This window comes from Seriola aureovittata, chromosome 4 (genome assembly GCF_021018895.1).
Source record: "Seriola aureovittata isolate HTS-2021-v1 ecotype China chromosome 4, ASM2101889v1, whole genome shotgun sequence".
NCBI lineage: Eukaryota > Metazoa > Chordata > Actinopteri > Carangiformes > Carangidae > Seriola > Seriola aureovittata.
In genome coordinates this window covers 9,893,496-9,920,487 of record NC_079367.1, presented here as the reverse complement: position 1 = coordinate 9,920,487, position 26,992 = coordinate 9,893,496, and the positions used below count along the sequence as shown (strand labels likewise).

Genomic DNA, 26,992 nt, shown 5'->3' with positions numbered 1-26,992 from the left:
GTTTAATAACATAATAACTGGAGTTAACCCGATTACCGACTATACAAATCACTCTCGAAATATGGAGCCTCAAAGTTTTCTTCTGCTTTTTTTTTTTTTTTTTTTCTAAGTGTGACTCCTTATGACAGCTAATGCTAATTTACAACTTGTCTGTTTGGAGATTTTTGACATTAAATTACTGGGGAGCTTTCACCTATATGAGCTGCAGATAATATGACGTCAGTGAGCTGTTCTAGGATTGGCTGAAGTTCAGTTGACTTGTTAACCCATCTGCTGGGAAGAGCAGGGTTCAATGTCAACTTTCTGATTTTGTCTGCATGGTTGTTGCACGCTGGAAAACACTTCAATCATGCTTATATGATTCAGTGTTTGTATTATGATATGTGTTTCTTAAAAGTTTTAAAGTTGCAAAAGTGCATTTTTAAGCAAAACATAACACTGGAAACAAATTGAATGCCACTCAGTAAAAGAGACCACTTTTATAACAGTGAAGAATCCATTAAAGATGAACTTTTTGCAAATAGGTCTTGCTGCCTTTTAATCTACATGTATAAGAAAATGCCACAGCTGTATTCTTAATAGAGAGTTGGGATGACTGAGCTAATGTCTTTCTACAAACATTCTATTTCATGACAAATCCTAAGTTTGTTTTAATTTTCCTAGAAAGATTTGCAGTTAATTTGTGACAACAAATGCAGCAGCTTCAACCGGCTTGTCAAAGGCCAGACTGTCATAAAAGTACATGAATATATCCACGTCTGGCAAAAAATGTGCACTGTGTGCGCGCTGGTGTGTATCTGTACTGAGGCAAAGACACAGAGGACAAAAGTTCAGCACTGCAGCAAAAGTGGCCAATTACTGTACAAGTCTGGACATGTTGTATATCAATTCCAGGAAATCAGTGTCTCCTTTGCAAATGTGATTAGTTGTTACAGGGCCTGTTGTTTCAATAGCTTCATGTCTTTAATGCAGCATGCAAAAAAATGTTTTTATTATTACTTTATAGGTCTGAGTTAAAGTTTTTGTCATAATATTTCATCACGTTAATGAGTCAAACTCTTTTTTATGAAATCTCATAGATGACTTGTTTCACACTGTGGCAATCATAATAAAAAAAATGTAATTTCTCCTGATAATACTTGTATGTATTCATTTGTACTGTGTTGAAGTTAAATCTGTATACTGGTGACCTGCAGGTTATTGTGATAAGAGCCATCTAGCTGTGAGAGTATGATGCTACAGTCAAGGCTTCTTTATCATATAGCAAGAGACTCAAGCTTTGCGTTTGTCTCCATCTACTGGGATGTTGGTGTCGTAGTTTATTAGTGGCTCTTCACTTCTGCTGAACTGTTGTTGGTACTGTTTATTTTCTGTAGTGTGCTGTTTGGCATCTACTGAGCAGTTTTGTTATTAGGGGAGTGTGTGGACTTTATTTCCTACCACCTATTCTATTCTATTCTATTCTATTCTATTCTATTCTGCAGTATTACATTTTCATAGGTTCTGCACACTCCATATGGTGTCCCTGTTGCAAATGGAGGAATCTTATTCCACTTATTATTCCTCACTTTTATATCATAGTGTTTATTTATTACATTTGATATTTATAATGACCCATATATGTGGATATATATTTCATTCCACAGTGGGCTATTATATCATAATTTTTATTGTAACATTATTACAGCATTCCATATTTATAGCAGCTCATGTAAAGTATACATATATTCTATTCTATTCTATTCTATTGTTTTAAATCTTCATATTTTTGGACTCCTCTTCTATTTTACTCTAGTCCATTGAACTTTACATCTCAGTTCCCAAACTCCATATCTGGCCCTATTCTATTCTATTCTATTCTATTCTATTCTATTCTATTTTATTCTATTTGCCCGGCCCATATTTGCTGGTGTGGTGTGTCCCATCGGATCTTTATACAGCAGCTGTCGCTTTAAGAAACCTGTGCGTTAAAACCTGCGGTAAACTGTGGTGTTAAAGATAGTGAGATATCTCAACTTATGGCTGATTTCTTTAGAATTACACCATCTCTGAAGTGCTTGAGTGGGGTACCATGCTACTTATGCGGTCATTTAAAGGAATGTATGTCCTCCCCTGCGGTGCAGAGGACAGGACCGAGATGCTGCACTGATGCTGCTGCAAGCTTGCTGGTTTCCTAATGTGAGTATCCCTCTCTCTCCCTCTCTCTCTTCAATGCGGCATTAAGATATGGGGCGATAGGACATTAAGAAATATATTTCAGCTCTAACGATAGTTTAAGATTACAAAATAATGCAATTTGGTATTGACCGAATAGAAATGAGTCTAGGAGGAAATATCTTATGTAGCCACTGGCGGCTGAAATCGTGGTTCTCTGGTAAGTTTGACGTATTTTTGCATAAAACAACTGTATGGTGTTCTGAACAGTACACCCGCTAGTGAGTTTTTTCTGCAAAGGATGGTGATCAGTAGATTGAGTATGCACCTCAGGTAAGTCAACATGATGCCACTGAGAGCAGGTTTATATTTGAAGATGCTGGGAGTCCTTGACTTTGAGGTGATGATGTCACATTTCTAGGTAATCCTTTTGGTATCGTCTAAAACCATTGCACCACACTGCCGTATGTTGTCAAAACATTACAGGGATTTCGCAGGGGGTAGCTATTATCTTGGTTTAAGGTGTAATCAGATAGGCTGGGGTTCGGGACAAAATCAGAGCAGCTTCTACAAGATTAGTTTGCATCAGAGAGTGGAGGTATATTTATTTTTAATATAGAGGCGGTGTCTAATGTAATAATAAAAGGTTTCAATCTGATATTGACCTGGGCCTTAACAGAATGTGGTTGATCAGCTGCACACGGACAGGCCTTTATATCTGGTTCTTGTCTACAAAGTTGATGTGCGCATCTCTGACTGCAGTGTGCTGGCGTCTGATCCCTGTGGTCTCTACGACTACGAGTCCCAGAATTCACCGGCGTAAACCACTCAGGCTAGTCTTAATGCAGCTGCAAGAGATCACTAATGTGATTTAGACACACATGTAGCTACTATCACACTTACTAGGATTTAAGAATTATTTGTAATTGCGTAACAAACTTTAAATTTGTTTAATTTTTATCTCTATTTACCATGTGTATGACCATCTTACAGTTCATTTTTGTTCTGCTTTACATTACAATTTGCATTTTGTAATGACTTTGATTTAAGATAATACTTTACTAAACATGAAATAAATGATAGAGCAGAAACTGGAGCTCTGATTGGCCAATCCAAACAATTTATATATTTATTAAGATAATATTATTAAAGTGCCAGATAGTTGGTGGAGAAAAAAAGATGTAGAAGAGGAATGAACAGTGGACTTATAATCATTAGACAGCTAGATGACTCCAAATGAATGCTGCTCCATGCTGGATACCAGCCTCTGTTAGTAATTAGTGTTTTTCATGTTTTTTAATGTTCTGTTCTTCTGCCCTCAAGTAGCCATAGATATAGAATATTAATTCATATTAATGCAGTTTTAACTTCTACCAGTCAACCTGACATTTACATCACAGATGCTCATTGTCAGAACTGATGGTTTGATGTCTATCCAAAGATTGGAAGTACTCCAGCTGCCAGTCACTCACTTATCATTGTCAATGGGAAAATATCAATAATTTTACTTCCGGAACACTGAGCCACTAGAATAGGACAGAGTGAGGGTTCTTTGATTCTTCATAGTCTCTGTAGATCAGTGTGACTTTAAAATTAACCTAGAGATAAACTCAAACCATAAACAGTTTGTGGATTTAAATACAACTTTAATATATGGCTAATAAGACAGAAAGCTAAAGAATGCAGTTAAAACTTACGAGAGAGAGAAGTCATGAATTCTGCGATTGCTAGCACAAGTTGGCTACTACGCCTGCGCAAAACAAAATTGTTTTCACAGTGTATAATATTACAGGTTATCAGTGACACAGAGTTATAAAACACAAATTAAGCCTCTCGGAGAAACTATACATTTAATAGTTTTAGTAATGCACCCTATAGGACTCCCAGGCACAAGAGAAGAGGTAGCTGAGGCTGTTAAGTCTGCCAGACCGGATTTAAGACGACGCGGAAGTGACCGGGAGTGAACCCTCTCGATCCGTCTCCACAGTTGTTGCTCCCAGTGTAATTCATTATTATTATTAGAACATCGCCTTTGAAGGAGTCAGTATGTTGTTGGAGGGAAAGAGCCATGGCAGATGCTATTGTTGTTGTTATTGTTACCAGGAACAATAACTTTCCGTGAAATGTGTCGTCATTGTAAGGGGACAGTTAACAGCACGCACTGGACCGATACAAGTGAGTGGTGTTTGTTGGGATAGCAGGATAACGCTCCTAAAGAGGCTAAACACCCGGCACCGGCGATAAACGGTAAAAACAAAGCCTCTTAGCCACACTCACAACAATATATTTATTTTATGTGTCTCCTTGTATCTTACACGTCACCAAAAGAGGGTAGGTATATATTTACCACACAGTTATACAGAGCAGACAGGTGTTTTTAGGAAGGTAACGGTTTTCTTGTCTTGTCACAGCCGTTTTCCGGGTGGAGTATTCCTGCGCCCAGTGCCAGAGATAGTCCGATGAATGTGCATGTGCAGGGACACATAAGAGCAACGAGATGGCCACCTGTCCAGACCCATGGTAAGCTTAATGTGTGCTTTAAAATATTTCTGTATACATTACAGCATATTGAATGGTAGGAACTGGTAGGCCCTCCTGCAACACTCCACTGGCTGTGATGTTCAGGTTCATTTCAACCACACTGACCAACCAACAAAGAGATAACAGTTTTAACAGCATTTCCCAGGATCACTATTGCAATGGGTTAGTTGTGTATTGTTCTGGATAGTTTAATATGGTCTGTGGAGCTTTTCCACCATCCTGTGCTGGCTGCCACACCCACTCCAGCTCCAGTGACTGCACCACTTTGGACTTGGCTGCATGGGGTACAGTGCTCTGATGCTGAATAAGCAAGAATATTTTACTTTATTGCTTTTAAGGTGTTGACAGGCTAACCTATAGGTTTGCCTTACATAAGTAAAACACCCATGTTGTTACCTTAAATAGCAGTGCACTCCATTTCCAGAGTGTGGTAGTAATGTAATCATGGAGGCAGAGTTGACCAGCAACAAAATTACTGAGATAGTTGGCCCACTGATGGGAAATAGCTCATATCTTGAAGCAGGAATCAATATTGTTGTCTGTTACAACAATTTTACTTTTTCAGGATAACATATCACCCTACAGCACAATAAGACTGCTAGCTGTGTGAGACGGTATGCAAGTACAGTGGAAATCTACATCTAGAGCTTAATACACATGTCTAACTGGTACCAATGGACCATTAACAGATGGACCTGCTGAGGTGTCCATTCTCATGTTTCTTCCAAACCTAAACCTTGATCAATAATGGCTGTAAGCAAGACTCTTGTGTCCTCTACAATAGTGATCAAATTTGAGGCCTCCTTGTCTCTGCTGTTACACTACAGTCTTACCAGTGCACTCATAGGAGAGTGCTCTAAATTAATGTAAAGTCATGGATTTAAATCTATATATTTTGAAAGAAGTCATAACTTAATGTTTTATATGCACAGATGACACTATCAGAAGCTTAAAGATGTGTTTTCAAAATGTTTTAACAGCTCACAGTGAAATGTTCCCCATAATGATTTTGTTTTTTGACAAACACAATTTTGTCTTTACTTTTCAGGTTGCCATGGGTGACAGTCCGTCATGAGTACATTGGCCTTAGGTCCTACCAGGTTTCTCCCTTCACATCTGTTCAAGATGTTAAACAGTTGCTCTACGAGGAGACAGATCTCCCGGTTGAAGAGCAACGACTGACTCACAATGGGAGGGTGGTGAGTGTTTTTTTGAAGCAGCAGAGTAAACATATCACTTAACTATTCAAAAATGTGCAGTTTGAACATTTTCTGGGGAAAAAAGGCATATCTTGAAAAGTGCATAACAGATGCAAAAATCATCTACAACAGCAAAGCCTGTTCATTGTGTTCATACACTGTGTGACAACCGTTTTCAATTTTCTGGTCCCTTCTTTATTGGTTTCTCATGTACAGGACAGGCTTTGCTCATTTTCAACTAATTTCAGTTACAAAACCTTGAAGAGCATCAGGGCAGATCACACAAAGTAGTGTTATTATTTCAAACAGCATGCTTTATGTTCAAACCAAAGACCAAACCCAGAAATATAGGTTTGAAAATGTAGGTACTGCTACTGTAAACATTATTAAATACTGCAGGGCTCCTATAAAAGCCAGTTCTGGGTAAATTACTATTATAATTCTTTGTTGCTTTGTTGCATGGGACAGGTTTATTACTTTTACTGTGTTGGGTTTGTCCATTATAAACTTCAAATTCAGTGTATTCTTCTTTGTTATCACAATATTGGAAAACTCATTAAGGTCATTTTAGTTTATTTGCCTGTTGTTCTGTGGGTGGTTTCTGTCACAGGAAAACCTGAGGTTTCTTTTTCTGAGGATAGATAATTGCCAGCAGAAAAAAACAGGCCAGTCATAACTGCAGGCTAAATGATGTGATATTTATATAAACTAATAACAGTGCCTTCATTGTTAGAAGTGCTGTGAGTCTCCTTTGCAGGGTTGTGTTGTTGTTTCTGTAAGCAGTTAATTGAATATTTTTTGTTCTGTTATTGATCTTATGACTGATTCGATCATGATAATGATCATATCTACATACCTATCTGTTTGTCTATCTATCTTTGTCTGTCTGTCTTATCTTTATTGGTGGCTCGTGTTGGAGTTATGCAGTGTAATTCAATATCAGCTTGGATGACTGCAGTCAAATATTGTATATTCTCATACTGTGGGCAACATGACTAGGCACATCATCATCACAGTGTATGGAACAATGCAATAGCTTAGTTACAGCATTTTTAGCATATGAAACAAAATAAGTCACATACAGATGCCATATTGAACAAAATATAAATCTTCTGAGTTTAGACATGTAACATACCATTAAATGTTACAGTTTCATTGATAGAGTTTAGAATTGTATCTTTTACAGTTATACAGTTCTATGAATTAAGGTCTTACAATTGTTGATTATCTGTAATGCTATAAAAATCTTATTTTGGCTCAAACAGACGTGCCAGTAGTGCCCATTTGAGAAAGTAGTTTCGTTTTTGGCAGATAAATGTACTGTATGATTTTCGTTTGGTATTTTTTAATGGCTGTGTCAGTGTACAATGTAGTCAGTGTATAATATGACTGGAGCTGACGCCATGTCTTGGGGCTGAGCAGATGGAAAGCACCAGGTGGTGGTCAGTGCTTGGAAGCCCCCCCCTGATCTCATATGCAGAAATTAGCTGTGAGCCACACATACAAACGAATACCACATGCACTGCAAGGTCAGGTTCTACAGTTCCGAGTGTTAGATAGAAGGAATATTTGCATTCTGTTCTGTAAATATTGTAATGTGAATTGGTTTCCAGTAAAAAAAACAACAATAGATTTTCCACTGTTCTCCTTAAATGTAAGTCTAGGTTTGACATTGCATTCCTGTTCTGCATGATGCAATTACTAAAGTGCAGCAGTTTGACGGATGAGGCATAATGCCAGATGCTGTACTTAGCAGAGGAGTGGTATGCTTTTTAGGAGAAATTGAAAGTCAAGTTTAGCTTGTTGTCTGTGAGTTTCATAAGCATCAAGAAGCCAGAGACCAAATGAGGAAAAACACTTTAAACTATTATACAACCCAACATACATTTTAGTTAGGAGAGGAAAATGTCCAGCTAAAGCAATCTGTTCTTTAGACAAATGTTTAATGCAGCAGACTCAAGATATATTGTTTGTACTTGTTACAACATTTAAGCTTTCAAGCACAATTTTTTCACATGCACAAACTTGAATATCTCATGCAGATCTATTTTACAGGTTTACAAAGGTTGATTTACAACTTGTAACTTTGGAGTTATCACTTTACAAGTTAAAAACCATTTTGATCCTAACTTGAGCCCACATAGATAGGGGGTGTGGTCATGCCTATGACTTACCATTTCTTGCTGGTTGTGGGGGATAATAAGGTGTGGTACTGGCCCGAGGTGGATTCTGACATCCCTATCAAAACATGCTTTGACAGCAATGTTGTTCACATGATTATTGCAGTACAGTGGCCATAATTAGGATGATGACTGAGAGTTTTGCCTGTGCAGAGTCCAGTTTGCCAGATGGCATGTTGATGTACAAAGACTGCTGAGTGCAGTGGGTCACAGTATCACCTTGAAAAGCTTCAAACAGTAGGAGTGGCAGCAGTATCATGCCTGGTGACGACTCTCTGCTGCATTTATTCTGTAAGATGCACCAAGAAAAGACTGTCAGTGACAGTAATGTTTGCAGTAACACTGCCCAAAAGAGTTAACTATAGCTGGGGTGAGAGACTGATAATATTTTAGTCTTGATGGGTAGACAACTATAAGTCTGTTATGACTTCTTAAAAAAAAGACATTCAGTTTTCTTACACACAGAGAAGTTAATTATTATCTCATATTATCTGTTATCTTATTATTATCTAAAGCATGTTCTTTTTGTTTAATTGAGCAACTTTGTACTGGATTTACGATACTTATTTGTTATTTGAGGATATTTATATATATTTATATACATGACATTTTCCATGTAATAACCCAAAACCATGCACACCAAGTTGTTTTCTTTTTAATGCTTTCTTGTCATATGTTAAATTAGACTTTGTCTCCATATCAACCCACTATAGCTGGATAACAGTGTGCAGATTGGGACCTTGGTGCCCACGGGGAGCCTGGAAGTACCTATTGTATTGGAGGGAAGAGGCCTTAAAGGTGGAGGTAGGACTAAAACCACAGTGTCTCTGCAATAAACTAATTCTTACAACAGGGAGGCTTACCTGTCTTGGCTTTTACAGGGAGGTTTGGACAGACTACACCACCACTAGTTGAGTTTTTGAAAGATATCCTGAGGAGGTATCCTGAAGGTGGACAGATTCTGAAGGTAAGTGTCAGGCTAAATTTTTTTCTAAGGTTTTTATTGACTGAAATCTTTTGTTCTGTTTTGTTTTATATGAGCTCACCAAAGAGACCAAGATTAACAGGCAGTAATAGAGACTTTCCCAGGGAAGGCTACGTGCAATAAAACAGATACAGCATCATGGGATTTAGAATGAGAAAATATATCAAGCTTGCACAAAAATGAAGGGCAGTTTTACTTTTGGTTTTACTTGCTGACATCATCTCTAATACCATACATGGTAGTAACATTGCACCATCATTTCACTGTAATGCTTTTTGGATAAAAGTATCCACCAAATAAGCTGATATCATTGTGTACCCTCACTGTAAAGGCCATGCCTTCATAAATGCATGTATTTGCTGGGTTTTATTTTGAAGGAGTTGATTCAAAATGCAGAGGATGCTGGAGCCACAGAAGTCAAATTCATGTATGATGAGACGGAGTATGGAGTGGAGTCACTGTGGTCACCTGACATGGCTCAGCATCAAGGTTAGTAGTAAATAACTAGTAAAGCACTACAGGATAGCGCAGTGATCAGTGACACTGTTCTTTAATTGGAAGGCATACGCTCAAGCCTTCATGTAGGCAGGTATCTGTCCTACTTAAGTATCGTTTAGCAGCTGTTCTGTAGCTGAACCTCTGCTATGACCTCCATGTAAACAGGAAAAAGGGACAAGCCAGTTTTATTACAGGGAGTATTAAAATATTGCATTATTACATTCCGTCATTCATTGTACCTTTACTGAATATATAATTTTAGATTGTCTTAACTAATTTATGTTGATCTGATTCTAACTTAACTTTTATTGCAGCAACAGCATTGTATGTCTACAATGATGCTGTGTTCACCGTGGAGGACTGGAATGGGATTCAGGAGATTGCAAGAAGCAGGAAGAGAGAGGATCCTTTGAAAGTGGGACGATTTGGGATTGGCTTCAACTCTGTGTACCATATTACAGGTGAGGAGTGTCTTGAAATGCTAATTATAATTTCTGTTATTAAATGCTTACAATCAGTCTTCAGAAACAGAATATTTCCTGCCAAAATGTTGTTGTTGTTGTTGTTGTTGTTTAACTGCTTATAATTTTTTTGCTTTACCACAAATGTCCTATTTAGATGCATTGTAAATGACAACGAACTTTGTTCTGTATATCAGAATCAAATCAAAGTGGTGGTGTGGTGCCCTTGAGTAAGGCCTTAACCCAAACAGCCCAGTAGGGCTGCTTAGTGGCTAGCAGGTCAAATTGTGGTTGTACTGGACAGCTTCCAGGTGTGTGTGTAACTGTGTGAATGTGTATATTTATCACCTTATGAAATTATGTTTATTATGTTATGTTTTAACATTTTTATTTATAATTTTTATGTTTTTCTTATGTCAATGTTTTAGATGTTCCCAGTATATTCAGTGGAGACCAGATTGCCATGCTGGACCCTCATCAGACTCTGTTTGGAGTGAATGAATCCGGACAGTGTTGGAACTTGAAGACAGACATTAAGGAGATCACAGAACTGGCTGACCAGTTTGCTCCCTACACTGGGATGTTTGGTAGCTCTGAGAAAACCATTAAGGACGGCAGCTTTCCTGGAACGCTGTTCCGCTTCCCACTCCGCATGAAACCCTCCCAGCTCAGTGGCAACATTTACAACAAAGAAAAGGTTTTGGAGCTCTTTGAGTCTTTCAAAGCAGATGCAGACACAGTGCTCCTCTTCCTCAAGAGTGTTCAGAAGATCTCCTTGCATGTGCGTGAGTCAGATGGTACAGAACGCATGTTGTTTCAGGTTACAGCAACAGAAAATACTGATGATAAGTTAGAAAGACCAAACGCACTTAAGACTCTGGGTCAGGCAACAGACAGCTACAGCAATGGCGTTCCCAGTTCTACCGTCACATGTGTCACTTACCAGGTCAACATAGAGACTCAGGATGAAAAGGCTAAAGAGACTCAGAGAACAACGTGGATGGTTTGTAATGGAGTTGGAGGGAGAGGAATGTGTCCTGAGTTGGACTCTCTGGCAGATGATTTGAAGTTCATGCCCACCATTGGCATTGCCCTGCCTCTTACTTTGATAAACAGAGAAGATGCAGGTGCCACATCTGGTTTCTCAGGACGGGCTTTTTGCTTCCTCCCTCTTCCCCCCGGGGAGGAAAGTGAGACAGGGCTTCCGGTTCATGTCAGTGGCTTCTTTGGTCTCACAGACAACCGTAGGAGTATCAAGTGGCGAGAGGTGGACCAGTGGAGGGATCCAGCTGCCCTGTGGAATGAACTGCTTATAATCACTGTTATCCCTAGGGCTTACTTCACACTCATCACTGAGACTATCAAAAGGGTACAGACAAAAAAGGACCAAGACTTTCCATTGTCCCCTACAGGGATCTATGAGGCCTGGCCAAATCCTAGGCAGGTCAAGTCCCGCTGGAAACCTATTCTCCAGCCGCTGTTTCATGACTTGCTGCAGCAGGAAGTCATCTATTCCCTCAGCGAGAGCTGGATCCGGGTGGACCAGGCTGTGTTCTCAGAACTCGACACATATGAGGATATTTCAGCAACTGTGGTCAACTACCTCCAAAGCTCAGGAATGCAGGTGGCAAAGGTACCTGCTGCTGTGGACTCTGTCCTGGCTTCCTACATGGCTGAGTCAACTGAAGTGAGGAAGGTGACTCCATCTTTGTTGCGGCAGGTGATCAGGAAGTACAAACACAAAGGTCCCTCCCAGGAGAAGCTGCTGCTGCTGGAGTTTGTGCTTAGTGATGCCAATTACAGTGACCTAATAGGACTGGAGCTCCTGCCACTGCAAGATGAAACATTTACAACATTTTCATCTTCTGTCAATGACAAAGACGCCATTCACATTGCATCTGAAGAGTACCCCAGGTAGAGATACAGTGAAATTTCCTTTTACTCTTGAAGTGATTTTAACAGGTGAAAATGATATGAGATAGTATTTTTATCTGAAATAACCTTGACTGTATGTCATGGACACAGCACTTGTTCACACTTTGGCCAAATTTAAATGGGTGCAGCAGCCTGGAAGATATTGATCTAAGGCACAGCCATGATGTGCATCAAAGAAAATCTCTCCTTTGTTTATATATGTATAAACAGTAAGAGCATATATAAGTACAGTTCAATGTACTTTACTTTAGTAAGGTTACTGTAATTTGCTAATACCAGGTGAAAAATTTCCACATCTGAAAAGCACATGCAAATTTGTTCAGAAATATTAAAGGAAGATTGTTGCCTGATTAGCTTGTGGCTTTTCTACTGCCTTTGAAAATCAGACAACAATTACATGCAAATTGAAAGTGCAAATTAGATTGACATGAACTGTGCAAATTTTGCCCTCCTTTCATGCACATAAATTTGGCCATCAGTGTATCTTCTTTTCAGTATTCTGAGAAATGTGTTTATCTTTTACATAAAGTCATTCAGATATACTAATTTTGCTCAACTTTATGGCACTGTTGTATATGTAATTTATTCAACATTATTCAACATTAAAATAGTAGTACATGTAGAATTTAATTTGTACAATTTCTTTCCTTTCTTTTGCTTTGTCCCAAGGTCTCTGTATCCAGGACTTGAGGGTCGCTTTATACTCGAGAGCATTAAACCTTCAGTAATGGACAGTTTGAAGAAAGCAGCCAAATCCAGAGGTAATGTAACGTATTTAATTTACATGCAATATCCACATAAATCAGTCAGCTTTAAGCACTATGCAAAGTATGATTTGTGTAACATGTAAGATGTTTGCTGAACTGTATCTCAACTGAAACTGAAAAATCCTCACAGTCCCTGGGATGACTATGTGGATTATGTGGGTTTAGCCATATTGTAGTAACACTGGGTCACCTTACTTCTGCAGTGCCAGCAGGGCATTAAATCTGGTACACTGCTGATAGATAATTTAGGAGTGAGAGACAGAAAGAGAAAGAGACAGTGAGCATGCTGTTTCATGGAAGAGTTGTTTTTGTGCCACACATTCCGCTCGATCCTGACTGCCCTCACTGCATACTCAGCCATGAGTATGACAAGAGGGCCATGTGCCAGACAGAAGAAATATGTTAAGCAACAGATTTGGCCTGTGAACCCAACATTAATGATTAATATAACAATGTTGAACTAACTTTTCCCCATTTTATGTGAATGTGTCTACGGTAGCTTAACTTTCATTAGCATCCTTCATCCATTAGTCATTATTCTGCTGCCCACTCTGGCCCCACTTATGATGATAATGTACCACTTCTTAGATCCTATAACATCAACTGACCTAGGCCTATTTTCTTTTTGTTTTGTTTACTTTTTTTGAAAATACATTCTAGATGTCTAAAAATGTGTCACTTGAATTACAGTGCAACAATATCTTTGGGGGTGCTCAGGTAGGTATTTCAAAGTGTGTGAAATATTGAACCTTTTTACTATTGACCTAAACTAATGCATGGCTGTGAAAGAGCACCATGATTACTGCAGTCAGAGAACTCAATAAACAACAATTCACATGTTAAGATTCTGTAAAATTCACTCATCATCACTCTGACTTATTTCACACAGATTTCATGGTGCACTTCACTACTTGCAGTGTTTAACTAGTTCAAATGCTCTTTCAAAAATGAAAATTTGTATAAATTTAACAAACTGTGTGTGCGTGAACAAAACATGGTTTATGCAAGTGTGTCTGCATTGTTAACATCAGCAGTATGTGCTGCAATATTGCTGTAAGTCTTAAATGCTGACTATGAATATACTAATTTTTTCTAATTAGTCATTTGTTTGTGCAGTTTCTCAGTTCTTTTGTATAAAATAATTTTGGTGACAAACCTAACTGTGTCAGCTTTGAAAGATAGCATTTAGTAGCCTATTAATAAATAAAAATAATAAATAAAATAATAAAAACATAATAACTAATAACTCTTGTTATTTAAACAGGAAGACCCTGTACTCAGCTACAAGTGCTGAACCCTGAACGATCAGCTCGACTCATCAAGGAGATCCTTTCAACAGCCTGGCCAACTAGAGACTTCATTGTCCAGTGGGAACCTGGAAACAGAGAGTTGAAGCATCCTACAGTTTCCTGGCTGAAGATTATTTGGAAGCATCTCTATATAAATTTTGCTGATGACCTAAGTACCTTTGAAGACATGCCTTTGATCCCACTTGTGCCACTTGAGGAAAGCATGGACATTGTTAAGCTTCTACGTATCAAAACACCATCCCCCATAATTCTTGCAGATGAAGAAGAGGCACCCCTTTCTGAAAACCTTCTTGACATCATGGAGAAGCTTGGAGGAGTAGTGATAAAAAAGATGGATTCATGTTTGCAGCACCCTCTGCTAAAGAATTACATCCATTCTTCCTCTCCTGGTATGCTTCTGCAAATTATGGATAGATTGGCAACACAGCGTTTATCCAGCACAGTCTCCTCTTTCTCAGTCACAGAGAAGATTGCCCTCAGGAACTTTCTTGCAGGACTGTCTGACATTACAGAGAAGGAAAAGCATACCCTGCTTGAACTTTCAATCTTTGAGAAAGTGGGGAACTGCCCTGAAGGTACCTCAGTGTTCACATCCCTGAGAGGAGCTAGAGCTTTACATCATAGAGCCAAGTATCCACCAAATGTAAAATTATCTGTAAATCTTGTGGGTTGCTGCGACGAGGAATCAATCCGCCTCATCAAGATGCTAAATGTAGAACAGGTGAAAACAACAGAGTGTTTGAAGATTATTATTCAGGATATTGAGAGGGCGTTTTACACAACAGATGAGATATCCCAAATCATGCTTTGGGCACTTAAACATTTGGCGTTTCTAAAGAATGAAAACGCATCTGTGATTGGATGGCTTTCTGTTCTTAAATTTATTCAGCTACCTTGTGGAAAGTCAGTCAAAGCCTCCGATCTTTTTGATCCTGAGCTGGAGATTCTACAGAATCTGTTCTACAGGGAAGAGAAAACCAGGTTTCCCACAAGTACATTCACATGCACCCCTGATATTCTTCATTCACTTAGACAACTGGGCCTAAGAAATGAAGTACAGCTCAGTGAAAAAGATGTACTTCACGTGGCAAAGAAGATAGAGGAGTTACAAAGCAGCGATGAACCGGAGTGGGACTTAATAATCAAAAAAGCTAAAACACTCCTGCAGATACTTAACAGACAAACCAAGCTGGTAAAATCAGCTGATGCTCAGACATCATTGCTAAAACTGAAATGGGTGCCTGTCTGCAAAGAAAGACCCCTAACTTACCCTAAATCACTTGCCTGGGTTGGAGATACTCTCAATATCTGCTCTTTGTCTGAGATGTGTGATATATCCCATGCAGTGCTTGTGGGATCTTCAGTAGCACTGGTTGAACACACGTCAACAGGTATGAAGAAGGCACTGAAACTAACTGTAGAGCCACAGGTGGATCAAGTATTGCAACACCTGAAAGCAGTGAATGACTGGCACAAATCTCAAGCATTCACCACAGAGGATTGGTATCAATTCCAGCAGATCTTGTTTGAGATTTACGCCTTCATGCAGGCTCATCTTGAGGATGCAAGAGAAGCAATGAAATCACTGCCTTTTGACTGGGTGTGGACAGGGAAGACATTCTCATCACCTGGCCACACGGTCCTAAAACCCCTCCCCGATCTAGACTTACAGCCTTACCTGTACTCCCTGCCAAAGACAATCAGAAAGTTTCACAAGCTTTTCAAGTTTTGTGGTTCAGTTGAAGAGGTTGTCTCAAGCCATGTGTTTGAAGTCATCAGCACCATTCGACAAAGATATGAAGGAGAGATTACCAAGGAGGAAAGCAAACATGATATCCTGCTTTTGATCAACATCCTAAGATGGCTGTACAACAATCAGATAACTGTAGATACTAACATGCATGTGCCGATTCTCTGTTACAAGGACCCAAGCAAGTTAGCCATGAAGCCCATTCATGAATGCACTTACTGTGACATCAAGGTTGACGACTTGAATGACTTACTTGAAGATGCATCAGAGCCCATTATATTAGTCCATGATGACATCCCCATGAAAACTGCAGAGTGGCTGAAGGTGCCATGTTTGAGCACAAGACTGATAAACCCAGAGAACCTTGGCTTTGAACAATCAGGCCAACGAGAACCTCTAACAGTAAGAATAAAGAACATCTTGGAGGAATATCCATCTGTAGCAGACATTTTTAAAGAGCTCCTTCAGAATGCTGATGATGCAAGTGCAACAGAGTGCAGTTTCCTCATTGACATGAGAAAAAACACTGACATTCGAGAGAATCTCCTTGACCCTGGTATGATTGTTTGCCACGGGCCCTCATTGTGGTCTTTCAACAACTCTGTGTTCTCAGATACAGACTTTCTGAACATCACAAGGTTAGGTGGATCAGTGAAGAGATGTGAAGCAGACAAAGTTGGCAAGTTTGGCTTGGGTTTCAACTCAGTTTATCACATCACTGACATCCCCATCATAATGAGCAGAGAGTTCATGATCATGTTTGATCCAAACATTAATCACATCAGCAAGCACATCAGAGACAGGTCTAATCCAGGGATAAAAATCAACTGGAGCAAGCAACAGAAAAGGCTAAGAAAATTCCCCAACCAGTTCAAACCTTTCCTCAATGTCTTCAATTGTCAGCTTCCGCTAGCTCAGGACTCCCCATACAAGTTCAGTGGTACACTGTTTAGACTCCCATTCAGAACAGAGCAGGAAGCCTCACTAAGTGAAATCAGTAGTCTGTACTACAACACCACGGACATCTATTCCCTGGTTGATGAGTTCAGCATATGTGGCCATCGATTCATTCTGTTTACACAGCATGTTGGAAGTATGGTCTTGAAATACCTGAAATATGAAGAACCAAATCCAGCAGGAGCACAAGATGTCGTGACTATCAACAAAAGTGTGTGGTCATCCAAAGCCTCATATGGACCTCTGAGTATCCTAAAATCTGCAGCAAGGGTTATGAAGAAAGTAGCAAGCACCAACAAGGTACCTGCTGATGTTCCCAAGTCTGGCTGCATCATACGTGTTGTGGTAGAAGAGTTTCATAATGTGTTCAAACGCATTGTCGATCTCCACTCCCCACTGTTCAGAGCTTCAGAGGAAGATCCTAACCAGTACTTTGAGATGGCTGCTAAAGGTGTTCAGACAAGAAGACTCACAGATGAAATGCCCCAAAAGGCAGTTGAGGTCACCAACTGGCTCATTTGCTCATGTATGGATGTAACTGAAGCACTCAAGTTTTCCCTCAGTGATAGTGGAAAAAGACTTGGACTAGTGCCTTGTGGAGGAGTGGCTGTTCTGCTCTCAGAGGAAGAAAATCGCAAATGGACAGTAAAGACAAACACCACATCAATCGGAGAGGTGTTTTGTTACTTACCTCTCAGAATCAAAACAGGCCTGCCAGTCCATGTTAACGGCTGCTTTGCTGTGACTTCTAACCGTAAAGAGATCTGGAAGACTGACACCAAAGGACAGTGGAATTCTGTGTTCATGAGACACGTCATTGTCCAGGCGTATTTGGCAGCACTCACAATGCTACGTTCAATGGCTGAAAGCGGAGAACTGCTTGATTACAACTATTACGCAGCATGGCCAGATCCAGGTCAGGTGCATGATGACTTCACACTGATCAGCCAGGGTGTCTACCAAGAAATAGCCAAGGGAGGTGACAGTGAGCATGCAAAAGTTTTCTCAGATGGCAAAACCTGGGTGTCAATCAAATTCGTCAGATTCCTTGATGATGCCTTACTCTGTAGGCCAGACATTGGTCCTGCTGCTTTCAAGATATTCTTGAAATACCTCAAGAAGAGCGGCTCACAAAACCTCTGTGCTGTTGAGCTGCCTGACTGGGTGAAGGAGGGATTTGATGATGCTGGATGTAAAGGGAAGTTAATGGAAAACACCCTGACAGAGAAGCAGTTCTTTTCAGATGTCTTTTTCCCTCACATCCAAGAAATTGACAGAGAGCTTCGAGATCCCCTGATGCATTATGTCTTGAATGAGAAGCTGGAAGATTTTGCATCAATCCTCAGGGTTACTCCTTGTATCCCATGCTCCGGCCCCAATAAGGAACTGGTTTTGCCCTCCAGACTCATTCACCCAGAGGGAAGAGTTGCTAAACTCTACAGCAATGATGATGGAAGATTTCCTGAAGGGACTTCCAAAGACTACCTAAACCCTGTGTGTTTAGTGAAGCTAGTTCAGTTAGGCATGGTGAAAGATGACCTGTCATGGGAGGACCTGATTGAACGCGCTCAGTCTGTTATTCATCTTAATGAAAGTGATCACGCAGCTGCATGCTTTCGTAGCAGTATCCTACTCAGTCTCATTGATGAGAAACTGAAGATTAGAGATGCGGCAGCAGCTGAGCTCTTAGAAAAGCTACAGGACATCAAGTTCCTTCCATTTCTGACAAGACCTGCAGGGTTCTCACTACCATGGCATGGGAACAACTTTTCCCCAACAACAATGTTCTCTGCTAAAGAACTCTTCACAACTGAACATCAGGACACAGTTTGTCTGATGAAGCCAATTCTGAATGAGAATTCTCCATCTTTCAAAGGTTGTGGTGCAATGTCATTGGCTGTAAAAGACTGTTTTGGTCTAATAAGGAAGCCCTCGGTTGGACTGGTCATCAGTCAGCTCAAGAAACTGTCTCAATCATTTGATGGTGTCACACTGTATCAGGAAAACATAACAAATGCCTGTTACAAGTATCTACATGAAGAAATGCTACAAGCTGAGGATGCAAAAGAACAAATAACTGAGGAACTGAAAGCGTTCAACTCCATCCTGGTGGAGAACACATATGTCAATCCCTCCAAAGTTGCATTCCACCTGAATTTTGATGCAGCTCCGCATCTTTATCAGCTCCCTAACAAATACAGAAACAGTTGTCGTGAGCTCTTTGAAAATGTTGGGGTACAGCCGAGCTTTACAGTTGAGGATTTCTCAGCAGTTCTTGAAACAGTGAAGCAGGAATGTGGGCGAAGGGCACTCACTGAGGATAACTTCCAGTTGTGTCGCAGAATTATTAGTGAAGGAATATGGAGCTGGATACGAGACAAGAACCAAGAATACTGCCAAGCAAATTATGGTGGGATTCTGTTACCTGACTCCAATCTGACATTACAGCCATCCAAATCACTATGCTACAATGACTGCCCTTGGATCAAGGTCAGAGACTCCTCTGTGAAATACTGCCATGGGGATATTCCAAGAGAGGTTGCTGTGAAATTAGGAGCAGTCCCAAAACGTCACAAAGCCTTGGAGAGGTATGCCTCAAATGTATGTTTCACTCGACTTGGGAGTGAATTTGGACAGAAAGAAAAACTCACAAGCAGAATTAAAAGTATTCTCAATGCTTACCCATCAGAGAAAGAAATGCTAAAAGAGCTACTTCAAAATGCAGATGATGCCAAAGCTACTGAAATTTACTTTGTTTTTGATTCAAGGACACACCCCACAGACAGAATATTTGATGATAAATGGGTTCCTATGCAAGGACCTGCACTCTGTGTATATAACAACCAGCCTTTCACAGAAGATGATATCAGAGGCATACAGAATCTCGGAAGAGGAACAAAAGAGGCAAATCCCGGCAAAACTGGTCAGTATGGTATAGGATTCAACTCTGTCTATCACATCACTGACTGCCCGTCCTTTATCTCAAACAATGACATTCTGTGCATCTTTGATCCTCATGCACAGTATGCACCAGGGGCTACATCTGTGAGTCCTGGAAGAATGTTTAGAGACTTGGACTCTGACTTCAGATCTCAGTTTTCAGACGTTTTAAACCTTTACTTAGGAGTTCATTTTAAGTTAGAACGCAGCACAATGTTCAGATTCCCTATTCGCTCTACAGATATGGCAAAGACCTCAGAGATCAGTTCAGTCCCTGCATCTGACAGAATGGTGCAAAACCTTCTGGATAAGCTAAAAACTGATGGCGCTGAGCTTCTGATGTTCCTCAACCACATGGAAAAAATATCAATCTGTGAAATTAATAATGCGTCTGGAGAACTAAAGGTGCTGTATTCTGTGACTGCCAAAATAACAGATGGTGATCGGCTGAAACGCAAACAGTTTCATGCCTCAGTCATTGATAGTGTGACCAAAAAGAAGCAGCTCACTGCTATCCCAGTTCAGCAGATAACTTACACAATGGACATAGAGGACACGGATGGAACTTTGACTACATGGATGATCTGCAACCGATCTGGCTTCCCTAACATTGAAAATGTCTCAAAAAGTGTGATCTCAGCTCACAAAAACGAAGATATAACTCTGTTTCCACGTGGAGGGGTAGCTGCATGTGTAAGCCACAACTACAAAAAACCCCACAGAGCCTTCTGCTTTCTGCCCCTGTCACTGGAGACTGGCTTACCTTTCCATGTCAATGGACATTTTGCTCTAGACTCAGCTAGAAGAAACCTATGGAGAGATGACAATGGAGTAGGGGTAAGGAGTGACTGGAATAACAATTTGATGACATCACTGATAGCCCCTGCCTGCGTGGAACTGCTGATTCAGCTTAAGCGTCGATACTTCCCAGGTCCTGATCCCACCATGACCGTACTACAAGGAACACCACTTCATGTTGTTAAAGATACATTGCGGAAATATCTGTTCTTCTTCCCAGTCAACAGACTTGATATACAGCCAGACTGGTACTGCCTGGTTAAATCAGTGTACAACAGTATCCATGCTGACCTGAAGCGTCTGCTTCCTGTTATCAGAGCAGCACAAATGGACAACTCTGACATGCACTCTGTCGTTTATATTTCTTGGGTGAATACGTCCACAGCGAGCAAAGGCAGAGCTTTCTTTGACAATCTGCTACAAGATGAGCTTCAGCACTTGAAAAACACTGAGTACAACATCACCTCAAGGAAGTCTGTGGCTGAAAATATCTACAGGCTGAAAACGTTGCTTCTGGATATTGGTTTCAACCTGGTTCACACTTGCGATGAGACTGCAAATCTCTACTACTGTTTGGAGGATGCAGGGATACCAGTCAGTTATGTAACACCAGAGGATGTCCGCAACTTTCTTCACACTTTCTCGTCACCAGACACATCTTGCCACGTTGGAAAACTTCCCTGCCGCCTCCAACAGTCCAACTACAAGCTTGTTCATAACCTGAAGATTCTATTCGACTACTGTTTCAAAGACATAGAAGTGGATGAAATCAAAATTGAGGGTTTGCCTCTGTTGATAACAATGGACAATATGCTTCAGGTATTTGATACCAAGAGACCAAAGTTCCTGACAACGCATCACGAGCTAATCTCATCGAGGAAAGAAATGTTCATGAATACATTGTACATCCGGTACAGCAACATCCTGTTGAATGCAGGAGCTGCAAAGATTTTTGACATCAGCAGCTTTGGTGACCTACTGGGGTCTGTTCTTCCAAGAGAGTATCGAACAAGGATCCCTGTAAAGTGGAGAGACACCTTTGCAAGTGAATCTTGGCTAAAGAATGTATGGAACTTCATTAGTGAGAATATAGCTGTTAAGGAGGATCAAGTGGACATTAAACCCAGTTTTGACACAGTGCTTGACATTCTGAAAGACTGGGCTTTAATACCGGGAATCAAATTCTTGGCAAGAGAAAAGATAGTTGTCCCTGAGCATGATGTGCTTTTGCCTCTGAGTTTGATGAACATAGCCATATTTCCACATGGCCAAAATGACAAAGTCTTTCACACTCTAATGAAAGCAGGGTGCATTCAGCTTGCAGTGGGCAAGATCTGTGTCAAAGAGAATCCCATCCTGCCTTTTCTGGCGCAGTACACAGCAAACATTGAAAATCCATCAAGTGTCCTGAAAGCTGTAGAGTACATGATTCAGACATCTGCATTCAAAGCAGCAAACCTGACTGACAAGGACTTTGAGGCTCTTCTGTTGTATTTCAACTGCAACCTAGCTAACCTCACACAACAGGATGTACAGAGCCTGAAACTCATCCCATGCTTTAAGTCAGTTAGTGGGAGGTACATCAGCATTGCAAACTATGAGGCAAACTATGTCCTTGCAAAAAGCATTCCTACGGCAGATATAGACAAATGGGCTCACACAGCCTCTTTTGCCTTTCTTGCTGACAATCCACAGCTTAAAGAACTGTATACCTTTCTTGGCTGTATGCCAATTGATGACTTAGAAATCTACCTTCAACATCTCCTGCCAAAGTTTGAGAGTCTTTCCTATGATGCCAAAGTGGAACACATTGTCTACTTGAAAGAGAGACTTTTGTCAATGGAAGAATCATGTGAGATGAAAGATCAGCTCTATGAAAAACTGGAGGGACTGTCATTCATCTATGACTACTCAAACAGACTCAGGCCAACCAAGTTCTTCTATGATGAGACAATTAAGGTGTTCGAAGTCATGCTACCTGCAAAATCGTTCATACCAAGTGACTTTTTCAAGAAAGTTGAGCAAGTGTCAAAACCAAAGAACGGAACATTGTTGCTCTCCTCATGGATAACCTTTCTGAGAAATATTGGTCTGAAGCATGAACTGTCCCAGCAGCAAGTTCTTCAGTTTGCAAAAGAGGTCAGCATCAAAGCCCAGACAGAGAGCTGGACCAAAGAAAAAGTGCAAATCATTGTCGATGTGCTCTTGAACCATATTTTCAAAGAGAGGACAGATCTCTTCCAGGGTACTTTTCTCAAAGAGCTCTCAATGATACCATTCCTTTGTCCTGAGAGAGCGCCCAAAGAACTCATCAGGCTTCATTCACAGTACCAAGAGATGAGTGGCACACTTCCTCTGATTCGTTTCAGTGGGTCTCAGGTAAATCCAAAATTCAAGCAAACAGATATTATTCACTTGCTTTGGACATCCTGCCCAATTCTACCAGAGAAAGGTACTCCATCAAGCATAAAGGACCAGGAAGGGAGCACTCTCATTGGACAGGAACAACTTGACCAAGTGCTGAACATGTTAGGTGTCAGCTTGGACCCACCGTTGGAGAAAGTCATAAGCAACTGCAAGAACATCTGCAACTTATCCAGTCCAGATGATGAAATGGTGAAAACCAGGAACAAAGTTTTAAGGTCCACCTACGAGTTCCTTAATGCTGATAAAAGAGATTTCCGTTACCAGCTCCGTGGGGTGGCTTTTGTCATGGTTGAGGATGGCTGGAAATTGCTGAAACCTGAAGAGGTTGTCATTAATCTGGACAATGAATCTGACTTCAAACCCTACTTGTACAAATTGCCTCTAGAACTTGGTACCTTTCATCAACTCTTCAAACTCCTTGGCACAGAAGATGTTGTGTCAACCAAACAGTATGTTGAAGTGCTGTGGAGAATTTACAGAAGTTCAGAGGGCAAGCAGCTTGACCCAAATGAAATGAGAACTGTGAAAAGGGTTGTTTCAGGATTGTTCAAGGCTCTACATAATGATCCAGTGGAAATTCGCAAAGACCTAGAGAGTCTCAGAGATTTGTTATTTTATCTGCCAAGCCATGATGGTAGATTAGCAAAATCCAATAGTTTAGTGTTTGATGATGCCCCACACTACAAGAGTAGAATTCAGGGTAATGTTGGAGTTCAGATGCTTGTGGACATGAGCCAGTGCTATTTGGGAAAAGATCACGCCTTTCACACAAAGCTGATCATGCTTCTTCCCCAGAAACTAAGGCCTAGACTGTTGAGTAGCATTCTTGAAGAACAACTTGATGAAGATTCTCCAAGAATGTGCCAGTTTGGAGCTCTTTGTTCACTTCAAGGTCGCCTTCAGCTGTTGCTGTCATCAGAGCAGTTCATCACAGGACTGATCAGAATAATGAAACATGAGAATGACAATGCATACCTTGTGAATGAGGAAAAAGCTATTCGTCTCTGCAAAGCACTTTGCGAAGGACTCAAAGTATCTTGTTTTGAGAAACTCCAGACAACATTGAGAGTGAAAGGATGTACTCCCATCCCTCACAGCCGCAGTGAAACACTTGCCTTCCTCAAGAGGTATGGGACAGCTGTGATTCATCTGTACATTCAGCATTCAGACAGTAAAGACATTAATTTCCTCTTGGCACTGGCTATGACATTAAAGTCTGCTACAGACAATTTGATTTCTGACACATCCTATCTAATTGCCATGCTGGGTTGCAATGACATTTACAGAATCACAGAGAAACTGGACAGCCTTGGTGTTAAATATGACTCAACAGAGCCTTCGAAACTTGAGCTGCCCCTCCCTGGAACCCCCATACCAGCTGAGATACATCACACACTCCTCATGGATCCAATGAATGTATTCTATCCAGGGGAATATGTGGGTTACCTTGTAGACTCTGAGGGAGGAGACATATACGGGTCCTACCAGCCTACCTATACATACGCAATCATTGTTCAAGAAGTAGAAAGAGAAGAGGAGGAAAACACAAGTTTTCTTGGAAAATGCTTCCAGATCGACATTGGGTACAGTGAGTACAAAATAGTAAGTTCCCTCGACTTGTACAAATTCTCAAGACAAGATGAAAGTACCCATGTTCGAGACACCAGTGCCCCATCAACTCCTACAAGCCCAGATTGTCGTTCCACTGGTCTACGAATGGTCCCTCCTCTTTTTGCTGGCAAAGAAAACCTCAGACCTCCCCCTCAAAAACAATCACCAAAAAAGATAAAACTTCAGGCATTGCCCGAGATCCTGAAAGAAGTGACCTTAGTTGTTGAACAAGCTTGGAAGCTTCCTGAAACAGAAAGAAAGAAGATAGTTCGCCGATTGTATCTCAAGTGGCATCCAGACAAAAATGCAGAGAATCTTGACATTGCCACAGAAGTCTTCAAGCACTTGCAGAACGAGATCAACAGGATGGAGAAACAGTCTTTGGCTGATCAACAAAATACAGACCGAGCCTCTAGGAGATCTTTCTCCACATCATCAACACGCTTCCAGTCAGAGAAGTTCTCATTTCAAAGGTTTTATTCATCGTGGAACCAAGAAGCAACAAGTCACAAGTCAGAAAGGCAGCAGTTCAGGGAACATTATACAAGCTATGCAGGTTCATCATCGCATTCTCATCGTTTCTTCGTGCCCCCAACTTTCAAGACAGTTGGAAACCCCGTGGAAGCCCGCAGGTGGCTGAGGCAAGCCAGAGCAAACTACTCCGCTGCTCGCAATGATCTTCATAAAAATGCCAATGAGTGGGTTTGTTTCAAATGCTACCTGGCCACAAAGCTTGCATTGATAGCTGCAGACTATGCAGTCAGAGGAAAATCAGACAAAGATGTAAAACCAACTGCTTTGGCGCAAAAAGTGGAGGAGTACAACAAACAGTTGACAGGCCTTGCCAATGATGTTCAGATCCTGGAAGGATATGGTGTGGACAGCCTGAGAACTCGTTATCCGGATCTCCTGCCATTTCCACAAATTCCCAACGACAGATACACATCTGAGGTGGCAATGAGAGTGATGGAATGTACCGCACGGATTATCATAAAGCTTGAATCCTTTGTGCAGCAAAAAATATAATACTGTTGATAAAAGATGGCAATGAAACTACAGTATGCATAGATCCTCTGTGGCATAGAGGACACCTGTGGCTGTGTGCAATACAGATCATGTATATCACTTTGAATAAAATTGAAGTATCCAGCTGGCAGCTTATGGTACATATGCAGTTTCTACCTGTGGTGGTGGTGCTGTGGCCCATGCACAGTAAATAAATGAATGGCTCCCATAACCGCTGTCTCAATATACATTTGCTGTAATATGTGAAAAAGAATTCTGCACATGCTGTACATACAAATGCCGCAGCAATACGTTTTGTTTACCAGAGTCCCCATACTGAATCTATTTGCTCTGTTATAATGAAAAAAAAGATGCTGCTTTTTTTACTTTATCTTTTATAAAAAAAATATATATGTATATATTTTCTTGCTACAGAAAATCAGTTGAGTGTACTTAAAGGTTGCGCTTGTAATGAAAAAATAGATAAACTCAAACTGTCAATACAGCAATTACTTTCATGCAACGTCCTATTTGCAAGATCTCAGCAAAGCAAGGAAATACAATCATGTTTGTAAATTTTGTTTTTTTTTAATGGTTGATTTCATATCATTTCTGTAAATTTGTAAATTTTCTGTAACATAGCCAGTCACTTGTTTATGGAAAAGCACTTTTTTGAAACTCCTAATGTATTCACACTTGCACTTGTATAGCGCTTGTGTCACCCCAGCAACTTGGGAGAATCCAACTGTGAATGGGAAACTCTTTATGTTACTTCAAACTGAATTCTGTTTTTGTTTTGTTTTTTTTTATTGGGGATATGTTTTGTTTTAGCTGTGTTAAATGTTTGTTGTGCTCCTGTTTTGCATTATTACCTGCTCTTATGAACCATGTGTACCCTACAAAGAGCAAATCTGCTTTGATAACTACATGTTTTGGATGGGGCAATGACAGCTACAGCTCAGCTTTTGCTTAAACAAGTCATCCAAATATTGTTTCTTTTTACGGTGATGGCCTGTTTGGCAATACTCAATAGGAAAGTGTGATAGAATAAAGAGCCATATATATGCTATAATCTGGGCACAACCCTTATGTTAACTTTTGTCAGCATGAAACCATGTTCATACATTTTTGGTCATTTGAACTATTCTGGTTTAAGGAACATAGAATAGCACCAGACTGTGGTGCTTGTGTGTTTTTACAGCTTTGTTTTCCCTTTAAATTGAAAGACTATACACACACTGACCACATATTGTGTCATTTTGAAACATACTTTAAAATGTGCTTCTTGGTATCTGTTGTCTTATTACACCTCAAGCTTAAGGTGACTCAGCTGAGGGTGTCTCCTTGGACATACGACCTTGGAGTACCTTGTGTATCATGTATATGTACATGTATACACGTTGATGTGCACTGTGCCATAGGAAGGCCTAATAAATTCCATTAAATAAACGGTGTCCGATTTTGTTCGTAGGTT

The 26,992-nt window shown here is 40.4% G+C and overlaps 1 protein-coding gene across 4 annotated transcripts; it reads left to right on the top strand.

Moving 5' to 3' along the window:
- Positions 1 to 1,958: 1,958 nt before the first annotated feature.
- Positions 1,959 to 26,967, top strand: sacs (sacsin molecular chaperone). Of its 4 annotated transcripts, none has more exons than XM_056373456.1 (11): positions 1,959 to 2,178; positions 4,566 to 4,674; positions 5,744 to 5,894; positions 8,788 to 8,878; positions 8,956 to 9,041; positions 9,437 to 9,548; positions 9,872 to 10,018; positions 10,447 to 11,932; positions 12,623 to 12,714; positions 13,411 to 13,437; positions 13,985 to 26,967. In XM_056373456.1, the coding sequence occupies exons 2-11, from the start codon at positions 4,652 to 4,654 to the stop codon at positions 25,537 to 25,539; spliced, it is 13,770 nt and encodes a 4,589-aa protein (XP_056229431.1). In that variant the 5' UTR covers positions 1,959 to 2,178; positions 4,566 to 4,651; the 3' UTR covers positions 25,540 to 26,967. The 4 variants fall into 4 exon arrangements, with proteins under 4 accessions (XP_056229431.1, XP_056229434.1, XP_056229433.1 ...); XM_056373458.1 differs by lacking the exon at positions 1,959 to 2,178 and adding an exon at positions 2,222 to 2,374; XM_056373457.1 differs by lacking the exon at positions 1,959 to 2,178 and adding an exon at positions 3,544 to 4,401.
- The last annotated feature ends 25 nt before the right edge of the window (positions 26,968 to 26,992 follow it).